The sequence below is a fragment of the Canis lupus genome, chromosome 6, assembly GCF_048164855.1.
Source record: "Canis lupus baileyi chromosome 6, mCanLup2.hap1, whole genome shotgun sequence".
Lineage (NCBI taxonomy): Eukaryota > Metazoa > Chordata > Mammalia > Carnivora > Canidae > Canis > Canis lupus.
Window position 1 is genome coordinate 50,876,769 of NC_132843.1, and position 14,305 is coordinate 50,891,073.

Genomic DNA, 14,305 nt, shown 5'->3' on the forward strand with positions numbered 1-14,305 from the left:
CATACTATCCACTGCCTTGAGAGTACCATCAGGGCTGTCCCAAAGAGCCCTCATGACATTTTTCATAAGAAAACATATGAACAGTGCAAGATAAGTACCTTAGCCCTGTCTTCCAAAGGAAAATCCAGAGGCCTATCATTCTCTGTCCCCAGCCATAGGGCTAAATGGTTTGAACTAGTGATTCTCTGTCTGCTAGCTGGATAAATGTCTGTGTTTGTTCTGAAGACCCCATCTAGCCTTGCTCTCAATGTCTGTGCCAGGAGTTCTCAAATATTCTGCACATTGGAATTACTCCAGAAAGCTTTAAAATACTGATATCCAAGCCCTATCTTGCATTAACTTAGGATCTCCATGGGTCAGCATAGCTTCTCATTTATTAGTTCAATATGTTTATTATTATTTATTTAGTACCAAGGGCATGGCACCCAATAACTGAAAGATTGTGGGTGGTTTACATAAGGCACATAATATAAAGGAGAGGAGCATTAAAATAAGTGAAACTCTTAAGGACATCAGGTTTCTCTGGATTCATAAGAAGTGATCATTGCAAGACACTCACCTGTGGTTCTCACCTTGGGCCAGATACTCAATTTCCATAAGCATCTGGCTTTTTCCATATCCTGATAATCCTTCGTACATCAGAACTCGGCTGCAGTTGAACACCAAAAATTCCTTCATCGTACACATGAAGTATTTGATCTCCTTATCACGTCCTGTTGTTTTTATGTTTTAAAAAAGGGGCAAACCTAATCAACATAAAATAGTCTAGAGATATAAGAAAGCACATAGTGATACCACTTGTAAAAATACCTTTTGGGTTTTCCATGGAATTGTTCATGAACTTTCTTGAGATCCTGAGCACTTGAAAAAAATTTTTAAATCTTTTTCTGGAGCTTTCCAGAAATGTAGTGTTACAGTTTGTTTGATCCCCACAAGCAGTGAGGGCAAGTATTCTTATAATGATCATTATAATGTCCATTTAATTTTAGTGTAGAAAACCAAGATTTTGTGTAGCTGACTGCTTAGATTACACCACCAAAAACTAAACCAGTGTTATCTGGCCCTGAGGCTTATATTCTTTTCCTTTTTATTGTTTTCTATAATACACTAGAAGAAACCTATAGATTATTACATTGGAAAATAAATGTATTAAAGTTAGGGTTCCTATATTAAACAATTATGGATAAAATATTTCTAATTCTGGGAAAGAAACTTGCTCTTCATAAATGAGAAATTATACTAATCTCAGGGCTACTAAAAACATTATCAGTGATAAGAACATTCAATTTGCTTTCAGAATTCATGTGTAGATTATTTCTTTCATAGAAACAACCTATATTCTTAGTAAAAATAAGTTATAGTGTCTTTCTGATTATAAAACACATGCTCGCTGTGAAAAATATGGAAAACTTAGAAAAACATAAACATCACCTTGGTTACAATCTGGATGCTGTTATTTTTATGTGTTTTTAAATATATGTAATAGGATGCCCTGACTGAAGTCTCACAAACTTAGCTCACAATCTTTAAAATCTTTAAAGCCAAGAAGGAACTAGCAGAGCTGTAATTTCAAAGGAGTGAGCAATTTCTGTGGAAAGAGCTGGCGACCCCTTCAGGGCTGCTGCTTCCTCCTTTGCTGGATTGGTCACTGCTGAGGGCCCATTTTAGATGTTCATTCATAGAGTAAACACATACCCAGGTGTGGTCTAATGTCTATTGAAAACCAGGACCATTCCTCTAAGCTTCGATGTTTTATACAAAGAAGCTAAGTGTTTACTTGGTAATGTAAATTGCTGGGCATGATTTAGTTAGAACTAGCCTACGGACTATATCCCTTCTTTTGGGTGAAACATTCTCTTTCTGAAAATGCATTTGAACTTCAATATTGTGAGATGTGTCATGCTCTTCTCTGGCCTGAGGCTCACATAGGTAGTCAGAAGACAGAGCCCAGAAGGCCATAGAGCAGCATCTTCTGGCTCTCTATGTCCTATTCACATGGAACCCATAAGGTCAGACCTTATGGATTATCTTTCAACTGGGTTCTAAAACAAGGTCTAGTCACCTTGACTTGAAATACATGCACCTTGTTTCTATCTGGGACAGTTGCATGGATTTTTGATCTTAAACATTTTTTGATTATAGTTTTGTTGATATCTATGCTGTTAGCACATACAATTTCATTTACAGGAACTCTTGTAAAAGAAGGGCACTTCCTATAGTCCTAACCTCTGGCAGTCTCTTTTTGGCTAGAGCTTTAAGGAAAAGATATGTGGGCTTGATTTTTACCTCACACTGGTGGAATCAGGGAAAAAGGCAACTCAAATATGGGCATATTGGACCAATGTGTTCTAATAGGACTGCCATATTGAGTCCTTGATCTTGTAGAAGGGGGTTTGCTGTCAATCATGATCACAAGGATATCGTAGGCTGAGAAGTAAGGCTTCAGAGGAGGGGGGAGAGTGAATATTCCTTCTCCTTTTCAGCCTTCAGGAGTCTGGGCGTCTGCATTTACAAGAAGGGATTAGACTCTGAAAAACACCTGCACGCAGTGAAAATGGGCAAGGCTGCTGACCTTTTGCAGTTTGGGAATGACTGCCTTCTCTCAGACTCTGCTAAAATCAAGATTCTGTCCTGGCAGACAGTGTCCCAAAGTGTCCTCCTAACTGTCCTAACACAGGACCAGGATTTAACCTATGATGGTACTTTTAGGGTTGTTCAACTCTAACAGAAGGAAATTTCAGTGTTCCTAGAAATGGCTGCCTTCAGAATCTACGGGCCTGTCTTCAGGAGGGTCTCTTCCCATAAAGGGTATATCCATCCCTCCTTTTATGTCCACTTCCCTGTCTAGTCTAGTTTTGAGTTAGCTTTCTTACAATAGGGTCTCTGTCACCAAGAATCACAAAAATATCACTGCTACTGCCAGATAGATCACAGATCTAAAGCTAAATTTCTGGAAGAGAATCTTTTTTTTTTTTTTTTACTGGAAGAGAATCTAAAAAAATATCTTCATGACTTTTGAATGAAGAAAAATTTCTAAAAGTATACAAAAGTACTAACTATAAAAGATTGACAAAATGGATTACATTAAAATATTCTGTTCATTAAATACATAATCAACAGAGTAAAAAGGCAAGCACAGCATGGGAAAGTTATGTACCAGAAAAACAAATGACAGTATACCCATTTTTAGGATATATAAAAAATTCCAAGAGATCTATAAACATACAACCCAATTGAAAAATAGGCAAAAGATTTGCATAGATGCTTTATAAAAGATAATGTCCAAAGGGCCAATAAATATATGAAAAAGGAGCTCAACCATATTAGGGAAATGCAAATGGAAATCACAATACGACACCACTACATACCCAACAGATTGATTAAAATTACAAGGACTGTTTAAACTAAGTTGTTGGTAAGGATTAGGAGCAACTGGAAATCTCATAGCACTGTTAGTCAGAATACAAACAAATACAACCATTTTGGAGATTGTTTGGCATCACCTACCAAAACTCTGCCTTTTGTCCTGACAGTTTCACCCCTACATATGTGCTCGACAGAAACATGTACATGTGTTTGCCAAAAGACATGGATGAGAGTCTATATGGCAGTATTATTAATAAAAACCAAGAACTGGAAATAACTCAAATGTTGATCAATGATGGAATGAATAAATTGTTGTATATTTATAAAATGGAATACTACATAGTGAAGAAAGTGAATAAATTACTGCTACACCTACTACCATGATGAATTTCATAACATAAATCTGATCGAAAGAAAGCATATGTAATTACACATTGTACTTTCCCCTATAGGGATATCACAAACAGGTCTGAGTGATTTAAGGTGTTAGACATCTTGGGGAAAGGGTGAGGAATAAAGTGTGTGAGGGTTCCTGGGAGTACTGTTATTTTTCTATTTCTTTGCCTGGATGGTGGTTGTATGCTCATTTTGAAATAATTCAGTAAGATGCAGGTGTAACATTGGTGTACTTTTCTGAATGTTTTGTTATAGTTCAATAAAAAAGTTTAAAAATCAAGGTCCACTACCTACCCAGCAAAGGGTAGCCCTCATTTCTGTTGCAGATGAGATATGCCATACCAAACATGCTGAAGAGAAGGAAAGAAAAGATGTTAGAGTTAGAACAGGAAAATACCAAGAGCAAGAGGGTTTCATTCTTAGTTCCCAGAAAGTCTCCTTTTCAATCTCTAAAAACAGTCTATCTCCTGATTCAAGGACTACAGATGCCAGGGGGGAAGAGAAAAAGAGAAGTTCTTACCTGGTAATAGAGAGTCCAAACAACTTAACGTAGAGCCTTTACCATAGTGCCTGGTACAGTGTTCAATAAATGCTTGTGAGTCTGCACTGGTGGAACCGAATCCCTTTCTAGGGAAACCAGACACCATTATGGGACCCATAGACTTGGAAATATTCTATCAAGTGCTCAAACAATAATAGCCCACCTTTTGGTGAGTACCTACTATGTGCCTGGCACCATTTCAAGTGCTCTACGTGTATCATCCTTTATTCTTGACAAAAAACTTTTTAAGGAAGTACTATTATGTCCATTTTACAAATGAGAAAATTGAGTTGCAGAGAGTTTAACTTGCCCAAGATCCCATGTGTAGTAGTGACAGTGACAGAGGATACTGACAGAATAAGTAGGGGTGTCTGAGTGGTTCAGGGGTTGAGCATCTGCCTTTGGCTCAGGGCATGACCCCAGGGTCCAGGATTGAGTCCCGCATCAGGGTCCCTGCGAGGAGCCTGCTTCTCCCTCTGTCTGTGTCTCTGCCTTTTTCTGTGTGTCTCTCATGGAAAAATAAAATCTTAAAAAAAAAAAGAAGTATCTATAGAACCAGACCAGGGTATGTACACTTGGCCATTACATAATATGTAATAATATGTAAGAAATATTATTCAATATTTCTTGAAGGAGGCTTTTTGGTCCAATGGATCATTCCCTTGCCTGCACTATCATACTGTTTTGTTATGCCTTTGTTATAGCAGATGCCATCTGCTAATTTTGTATGTTGTATATGTTAGTCTTCCCCATTAAATTGTGAATTTTCAGGGCAGGAACCAGGCCCTGTTCATATTTGTATGTGTATTTCTATACTCTCTTATCTGCAGCAATGGTCTAGAAAAACTAAGAGGCAGCCAGCCTTTGGGATCAGGTAGTCCTGGGTTTCTGTGGTACACTGACTGCATGATGGCCCCATTTGCTCACCCCTACTTGTTTCTATGCCCTGTGCTACGTCACTCTGGAGTGCCCTCCTTCCCTAGGCTCAGTCTTGTGAATGCTTTACCAAAGGGATGTTATTAAACACAACAGAGAGACTTGAAAAGTGCTTGGGCTTGCTCTCTCTTGCTCTTTTGATATTGCCACAGCAACATGCTTGGGCCAGTCTGATAAAAGATGAGTCACAAAAAGCCAAACTATCCCCATTATGTCAGCCAGACTTCCCAGTTATCCCACCTGACATGGTCCTGGGTTGACCCACAACCTGTTGAGCCCCAGGCATATGAACAAGCCTAGTCAAGATCAGTCAAATCCAGCCAAGATCAATTAAGCCCCACTTCTTGGTGGGATAAATGAGTGTTTATTGTGGTACTACCACTAAGGTTTTGTGGCTGCCTATAATGCAGATTATTGGGGCATTTTGAGTCTTGGCTTTATTGCTTACTAGATTTATGACCATGGACAAGTCATTTAACATCTCTGAATCTCAGCTTCAAAATTTATAAACTGGAGATAATAATCGATTCTACCTGATATGGTTGATACTAGAGTCAATTATATATTTTGAGGTAGAGTGCCTAGCACTTAATAAGGGTCCACAAAAAATTAGTATTATTCACTCATTTATTCAAACAGCATTTTATTGATGGTCTACACATGCCAAGTACAGTGCTGCAGCCTGGGAATACAAAGGCGAATAATAAAGACTCCTTGAACCAACTGGAGCCTTGATTCTTTTTCTGATCCTTTAAGACCTAGATTCTAGCCTGCTAATATAAAGAATAATACTTCTCCACTTTCCACTTACTCATTCATTTATTCCTATGAGTGCCCACTATATGCCAAGTACTGGGCATATAAAAATGGACAAGAAACAGCCACTGTCCTCAAAGAGCTCATAATGTAGTCAGTGAAAAGCAGATCAGGTCAGTAATTGTGATGCGTATGTGGAGGAGGATAAAGCTGGATTGTCTGAGCTGGATTGGGCAACTCCAGAGCCAGCCTCATGAAGGAATAAATCCCTAAGCTAGATTTCAAAAGTTGACTGTGGTTTCCCAGTAGTCTGGGGATAGGGTGGATGATGGAGAGGACAATCTATTTAGATAGCCCAGAGAAGGGGCACAGGAGGAGATGAAGTTCGAAAAGCAGGTGGTTACCTTATACATCATTTCGAGGAATTTGAACATGATCATGAAGATGATTAGAAACCACTGAAGGATTTTAAGTACCAAGGTGATACTCATACGTCTAAGCTGGGCTTTGGAGAAATATATTTCACTAAAGACCTAGAGAAGGAACAATATCTTCTACTCTTTTGGCCCTATTGATGCCTGGCATACAGTTGGTATGATCAGCATACGGTTAATGATTGGTCACTTTGTCCATCTGGGTCCAAAGAGATACTCACAAGAGGGGATTCTCTGTTCTGTTTGTACAACATTTGAAGAATCACCCTCAGATTATCAGTAGTGATGGTGGAATGGGATCTTACACCATTTATAACATCAGTAGGATAGAGAAAGATAAAGGATTTTGAAATCTGGGCCTTGTTCTGGGAAAGGAATAGATTTTAATTTCATAAGTTGGATTCGGATCCGACATGGGGGACTGATGATTTTTGCTATCATAATTTTCCCACTTCTTTACTAAAAGATACCACAAAATCAATGCCCCACACTCACACTTTCTCATTAAGTCCCAAACACTGATAGACTGGTCCAGAATCTGCAACACCTTTCATAACCTTCTTTGGAAGCTCTTTAAAAAAGTAGGCTGGTAGGTTGCTGCCATTGTAGGTGACAGAGTCACATGTCACGATCCCTGGGTAGTACATCATCATCCTGGCAGCTATGTTGACTTTTTGACCAATTACTAAAACAGAAAGGAGAAAGGAAAAGACCAGGGAGAAAACAGACATTGAACTAGCAGAATGTAATCTGAAACATACTGTCCCCAAAGGGCATATTCGCTTGTTACTCCTTTCGCTTCTCATGAATGATACAGAAGTCTCGCCTTTGATTACCCTTATTTTGCCAATGGTTATTTAAAAATATACAGGGAGTTAACTTGATCAGCTATCAGCACAGTTTCTACCTCTCCTGGGAGGCCATGAGAACAATGTACTCAGAGATAAAAGGGTCTTGTATAAAGAGAGGGTTTTGTATGTGTGGTGGCCACAGGCCTGAGGGCTCTAGATGAGGTACAGCTACAAGACAACCACAAGCTTGGGCAGAGAAAAGTGACTTCAGGAGAGGAACAAAATTGCATCTGTAATGATCCTATATGTGCAATTTTTCATCTCATTCATTTTCGAAATCAATTAGCTTCATTTGGCAGTTTCTCTCTTTTAAAAAGATTTTATTCATTTTTGAGAGATAGAGACAGAGAGGGACAGACAGAAAGTGAGCGCATGAGCAGGGGGAGGGGCAGAGGAAGAGGCAGACTCCCCATTAAGCAGGGAGCCTGATGCGGGATTCTATCTAAGGACCCTGAGATCAGGACCTGAGCCAAAGGCAGACGCTTAACCAGCTGAGCCACTCAGGCACCCCGTGGGCAATTTCTTAAAAGTGAGTAAACAGGGCTGGGAGGGATGTGTGTGTAAGACAGACTCAGGGAATATTTTAAAGGGTAATACACTGTGGTACATAGAGTCTGTAGCAAGCTGTGCAGGTTTGATCCCCAGCTCTACCTCTACCAAATTACTCAGGCAAATTAGTACTTTCAGATTCTCCCATGCCTCCATTTCCTGATCTGTAAGTGGGGATGATAACAGTATCCCTCTCAGGGGGCAGTTTATAAAGATTAATGAGTCAATTCATGCACATCACTTTCAATAGTGCCTCAATGCTAATAAGTCTTCAATATTGCTACTAAGTAGGTATTAATTATTGCACTGTTAATATTAAATATTAACACAAACACTTCTGATCAAGATACTCTTTTAAAAAACTGCATATTATGGAAAATGCATTTATTGCATTTGGCCATGCAATAAAGCATAGTATCATGAATCTCCACATACCTGTCACTCAGTCCCCAAAGTGACAAACCCGTGGCCAATCCTGCCCCATTCTAACTCCCATCTACTTGCCACCCTGCATTATTTTGAGGAAAATCTCACACATCCTATCATTTCAGGTATAACTATTTCAGTATTTTAGATGTATTGTTTCTTAATATCTTAAACTGTAATAGAGTTGAGAAGGGAAGTAAAAGCAGTGAAATCTTGAGATAACATTTACTTTCCATTTCCTTTTGAGATTTGTATTATTTATCAAGAATACCAATATTCTTCTTTAGGATTTTTAAATTGGAATTAAGAGGTGTAACTGTCTAATGTTCACAGGAAATTATTATAAAGGCCTCCTCACTGCATGAGCTGAGGGCCTCTCCTCTGTTGCTCCCCTTGAATGACTATATATTTGATACTCATGTAGAGCCCCAGAAATGCACACTTTGTAAGCAATGAGCTGCCAATAGGCGAAGCTACATGGCTTGGTTCCTCCTGGAAGATTCTAAGCTTTAGAAGGCCATGTCTTACTTAGTTTAGCCCTTCCTCCCACAAAGCAGGGTGGCAAGGTGCGGCGAGATGAGCTAGCTCAGCACACCTGTGTACTCATGTCTCACAGAGTGTCCGATGATTCCACAGAAGACAATCCCGCTGGCCACGCCGATGGAAACAGTACTGGTGCCCGGAAGAAAGCAAGAGAGTTGTAAGGCAAAAGGGAAAGATAATGGGCAGAGAGAAAGTGGGGAGTGTGGGGACATGATGATGAATAGGGCAGGGGGACAGGGAAAGGATTTTCAACAAGTAACTGTCTTTCATTGTGGGGAATTTCAGGCCACTGTACAGGGCCTAGAAATGGGAAGGAGGAACAGTTTGAGACACAGAACTAAGTTCTTAGAAGTGATAAATCAGTTCACTTTTCTGCTATTTTTAGGTATTCATCTGAGTGACTTTTCTAGAAAATAACTTCTCATCACCTCAGGTGGACTTCCAAAATAGAGTGACTGGTTGTAAATGATTTAAGTATCTTATTGCTAGAAAGAACAAAGTCATTATTTTGAAAGGAAGGAACTCAGATATAGTATGTGGCATCAAAAGCTAACTGTGTTAACACATGAGTATGGCTGAATATATAGGTGACTAGGGGCTGACGTGGTGGAAATATTTAGAGCAAGGGGGTGATACCTGTCAAAGTAGAGCTACAAGTTGGGTCATTGGGGTGCTCAGATTGGATGACCCTGAGGGCCTGGGCTTTTAGGCAGCCAGGGCTGGGGACAGTAAATCTTATTTTCTTAACAATTTTACAGTGGGTATATCATCTTGAGGCCAGATCAATATATGAATTTCCAGCCAAAGGACTCATTGTATTTCCTAGTTATTAAAAATAAACTCAGGTCTCCTACATGGTGTTGGTAGTTCAACCTTTACCAAGAAGTAAGAGCAGAGAGACAACCCAATTAGATTTTCTTGCAAACCTGCTAAATTTAGACTTTTTAAGAGTGTCCTTTCTGCACTTTGCCTTTACTATCCCTCTATCCCTGCATCCCAGCTGGGTTGGCCCTGAATAATAAATACAAAAACAGAAGGGGTTCCAGTCAAGAACAGCCCTCTTCTTACTTCCTGTTCCCTGACACTTGTCTTATCTCCCCAGCTACTAAAAAACCTCAGGAACCACCAGATGGGATCAAGGTCAACACTCACTGGATTTTTTGAACCTGAGAGCAGAAGTCAAATATATCCACTGCACTTTCCAAGGCATGAGTGACCTCATCAGGAGCCTTTTCCCCAGGGAAGCCAAAGACACAGAGGAAGGAGCAGCCCTGTGAGGGAGAGAGTCAGCAAACATAGCTGGTGCATGGTGATCTTTATAGTGGACCAGTCCAAAGGCCCAGTGGAAGGTGGGCAGCAACTTTCACTTTTTGGATCACATTTCATCATGATTTCTCTCATATCTATTTTATTTTTAGCAAACTTCATATAATTTCTAGGGCATCAGCAACAGTAGGGCTCAAGCCTGAGGGGGGCTTGCTTTTCTGCAGAAATAATGGGTTGTACTGGGCTACATGAGCACTCACTTGTCTCTTCCCTTGCCGCCAAGATCTTATGCTACAAGGTGCTAAGTTTAAATCTGAGAAGCAGCACAGAGCAATATGCACCAGCACTGCAATCAGAAAATTTGTGTTCTCAGGCCACTTCACAATTATGGAAACTTGGTTAACCACACACTGTGAACCTCAGTTTCTCAATCTGCAAATGAATATAACAGACCTGTCAAGGTTGCTTTGGCTACTAGAATGAGGGTTGTGTGTGTGTGTGTGTGTGTATAGATACACACATATATAACTTTGTAAACTACTTTATAGTGTATATACACCTTACATAATATATATTCCATATTTTATATAGAATATATACTGTATAGTATACATATATATACTTTTGTAAATTTAATGCTATATTTGTAAAAATATGTAACATTATATACACATAGAATGTAAACTTGATATATAGTCACATTTTGTAAACTGTAATGTTCTTTTCAGATATTTTATTATTCTTAGAGATAAAGGCTTAAACTGAGAGTGGTTTTTCTTGGCATAAATTTAACTGTTCCAAGCAGAGATTAAACTCTGAAGCTTGGCATTTTTAGTTTCAATCACCTAAAAAATTAACTCAGTCAGATGCTGTTGTCTCTAAGAAAAGAGCATAATAATTAAAGGACAATGGGCTACAGATTTCAGTCTGTATATGTTATATCCAGATGAAATGCAAAAGAGAATGCCTTGATTTCTTCAACCTTCTCCAAAAAGAGTCTAAGTGTCAGATCCTAGTTGGTGCTGGGCTCTGTCTTGATGGGAGAAAGGAAGCCCTGATTCAGGTTCTGTGTAAAGACTAGGGGGTAACCCTTTCTGCAGAATGCCCAATAAATGGATGAGTGAGTGTGAGTGAGGCAGTACTTTAGTGCTCTCCTCTTTCAATGCAAAAGCACTTGAGATGGGGAATCAATTCTCACTAGCACCTCTGTGGTAATTTGTCTATGACACGTTTTTCTCTGAATTAAGAGCAGATGAAAAACACCCAGAAGCTAGAGGTGCCACCTGCCCTCTCCCTCCCTGCCATGCCCCACCCCCACCCCCACGAAGCTGGAAGGGGAACTGGCGGTGTAGATACGGCAGGTAGGGATTCTTGAAAACAGGCTTCTGGGGTGTAATGGTTACTAGACACCATACCTCAAATGCCTGGGAGATGAGGGGGTAGAGATGCACCCACAAGGAGAGCTAGTAGAGCATAGCACTTGAGGACACTACCCTGGGAAGGCACACTACCCAGGTTTGAATCTAGCCCACTCTATTCCACACTAAGTGGATGATCATGAGCAAAACTTAATCTCACCTTGTTTCAGTGTCTCAGTGACTCAGCACCTACTCTTAGAGGTGAAATGAGTTAATAGGTGTAATGCATTGAGAACAATACCTGGCACATAGTGCCGAATCCACCAGATAAGCTATTTCTGTAATTATAAATAAAAATGGATATTTTTAGGTTAAAAGTGCCTCTTCTTTCCTTCATCAATGTCTATAGGTGTGAGTGCTAACTTTAAATTATTGGTAGGTTTCCACCCCCCTTAGTTCATATTTACCTTGTCAAACATGAAAACTTTATTGATTTGACCTCGGAAGATCCTCAGGACGGAACTGATGTGCATGCAGGCATCTTGGATGGCTGAGCCTATGACTTCTGCTTTGTCTTGGTCCTTAAACACCAGGTTCACAAACACAATCGTCACTGGGCGGAGCTCAGACAAATAACCCCGAAGCTGTTTGTCATCAATCTGTGGGGACAAGAGCAGCTTTCCTTAGCATGTGTCCTTGCCAGTGGACACAACTCCACCTCCCTGACTTTATCACTGCTTGGGAACTAGCTTTTGGAGATTCTTTTTTGTTTTTTAATTAATTAATTAATTTATTTATTTATTTATTCATGAGAGACACACACAGAGAGAGAGGCAGAGACACAGGCAGAGGGAGAAGCAGGCTCCATGCAGGGAGCCTGACGTGGGACTCGATTCTGGGTCTTCAGCATCAGGCCCTGGGCTGAAGGCAGTGCTAAACCTCTGAGCCACCTGGGCTGCCTGCCTTTGGAGATTCTATAGAAAGCTGAAGTTATCATAATGCTTGTGGTACAACATGGCAGAGTCAGCCCAAAGTCGAGCAGATGGAAATGGAATGCACTATTCAAATCTCTCCCAATGTGAACCTCCATACTTCCTAGTGAACACCACAACCATGAACATCTCACCCTTGCCCCAACTGCTAGCTCCCTAGTGCGAGTATGAGCCATCACAGAAACAGAAAGAAGTATTGTTCCTTTTGGCTCTCTTACAATTTAGGGACAAGAATAGCGTATTATGTAATCCAACCTTTTTTTTTTTTAAAGATTTATTTATTTATTTATTTATTTATTTATTTATTTATTTATTTATGATAGACATAGAGAGAGAGAGAGAGGCAGAGACACAGGAGGAGGGAGAAGCAGGCTCCATGCTGGGAGCCTGACGTGGGACTCGATCCCAGGACTCCAGGATCACGCCCTGGGCCAAAGGCAGGCGCTAAACCGCTGAGCCACCCAGGGACCCCCTATGTAATCCAACCTTATATTTCACAGCCCAGGATAGTCCGTCTGGAATACTTTCTATTCTATCCCACTTTATCTTTGAAGGAAATAAAATCATATTATCCCCACTTCACTGATTAGATAACTAGGACATGGAGCAATAACACAAGTTCCCCAGGGTCACAAGGAACCCAAATCTCCAGGTTCCATTTACAGCTCACACCTGTATACCTGGGCAGTATATTTCATTCTGCTCCTTCTCTCCACATTCATCCACAACAGGCCCAGGGAAAGGAAAGAAGGGTGTTCCCAAATCATGCCTGCCTATCATCATTCTTGAATTTTGTTAAAGTTAAGTGCATAACAAACCAATGGAGGAAAATCTTTGCGTTTTCTCTTCAAATGGCACAAAAGTATCAGATGCTCCACGGATGATATAAAACATATCTTCTAGACAAAAGAGGGAATTGTGCATAGGAAATCCTGCAGTCATGCTTCCTAACTGTCTGGGACAGTCCTAGTTTCAGGTAATTTTATTCTCTTCATATAAGATGATTAAATAATTTCTAACAAATTGATGTGATGACTTTCTTTGATTTCACAAAAAAATCACTAAATAAAAATTAATATTAAATATTATTGAAGATTAAATCTAGCAAATAAACGAGTTGAAAATTATTCCATCAGACTGAGTGTTCTGAGTTATGATTTGAAAAATGCAATCTTTGCATCTCTGAGGAGTCTATTCTTTAGATGCAGGACCAGTCTTGGTTCTGTAGTGAAAGGTTTGTCTTTTGCCTCCTTTCAGCTCCCTTAACTGTATCTCTTCACCCACTGTACATCATTCCTACCCACAATTTTTCTGGTGACTCATGGAGTCTATCTTGTATCCCATTCCTGTAGACTTTGTTCTCAGCTGATTGCAGCTAAAGAAGCATAATGTAGTTATATCTCTTGGAGGTTGGAAGGGGAAGTCTTTCTGGAGCTTCAAAAATCTTGAAGAGTCAAACAATTGTAGATACTAGAGGTAGTGCTTCTAAATTGGGCTGAAGACGGAGGGGTATGTTCTGATACCACTTCCACTCACACTGTGAAGGCAGCTGCCCACTGTTCAGGCTTGCCTGAGATTTCCTCCAAGACAGAACTGCATTTTGATGGAATTAAGGGTTAAAACATGCATGTATTAGGAAGGTGTACAGCATGTGCAAAAAATGTAAGATTCAGGGGATCCCTGGGTGGCTCAGCAGTTTAGCGCCTGCCTTCAGAAGCCCAGGGCGTGATCCTGGAGACCCGGGATCGAGTCCCACGTCCGGCTCCCTGCATGGAGCCTGTTTCTCCCTCTGCCTGTGTCTCTGCCTCTCTTTCTCTCTGTCTCTCATGAATAAATAAATAAAATCTTTAAAAAAAAGTAAGATTCAGACAGAACAAAATTCAAATCCTAG

At 40.1% G+C, this 14,305-nt stretch overlaps 1 protein-coding gene across 3 annotated transcripts in view; it reads right to left on the reverse strand.

Moving 5' to 3' along the window:
* Nucleotides 1-14,305, reverse strand: part of ADCY10 (adenylate cyclase 10) — an 84,383-nt gene that overhangs the window by 51,535 nt on the left and 18,543 nt on the right. For all 3 annotated transcript variants that reach the window (XM_072830465.1, XM_072830466.1, XM_072830464.1), the window contains exons 9-14: nucleotides 11,890-12,081; nucleotides 9,951-10,069; nucleotides 8,851-8,927; nucleotides 6,925-7,114; nucleotides 4,057-4,112; nucleotides 560-713 (exon numbers count right to left, since the gene is read on the reverse strand). In XM_072830465.1, the coding sequence (XP_072686566.1) occupies nucleotides 560-713; nucleotides 4,057-4,112; nucleotides 6,925-7,114; nucleotides 8,851-8,927; nucleotides 9,951-10,069; nucleotides 11,890-12,081 (788 nt within the window). The remainder of the gene's footprint in view (nucleotides 1-559; nucleotides 714-4,056; nucleotides 4,113-6,924; nucleotides 7,115-8,850; nucleotides 8,928-9,950; nucleotides 10,070-11,889; nucleotides 12,082-14,305) is intronic.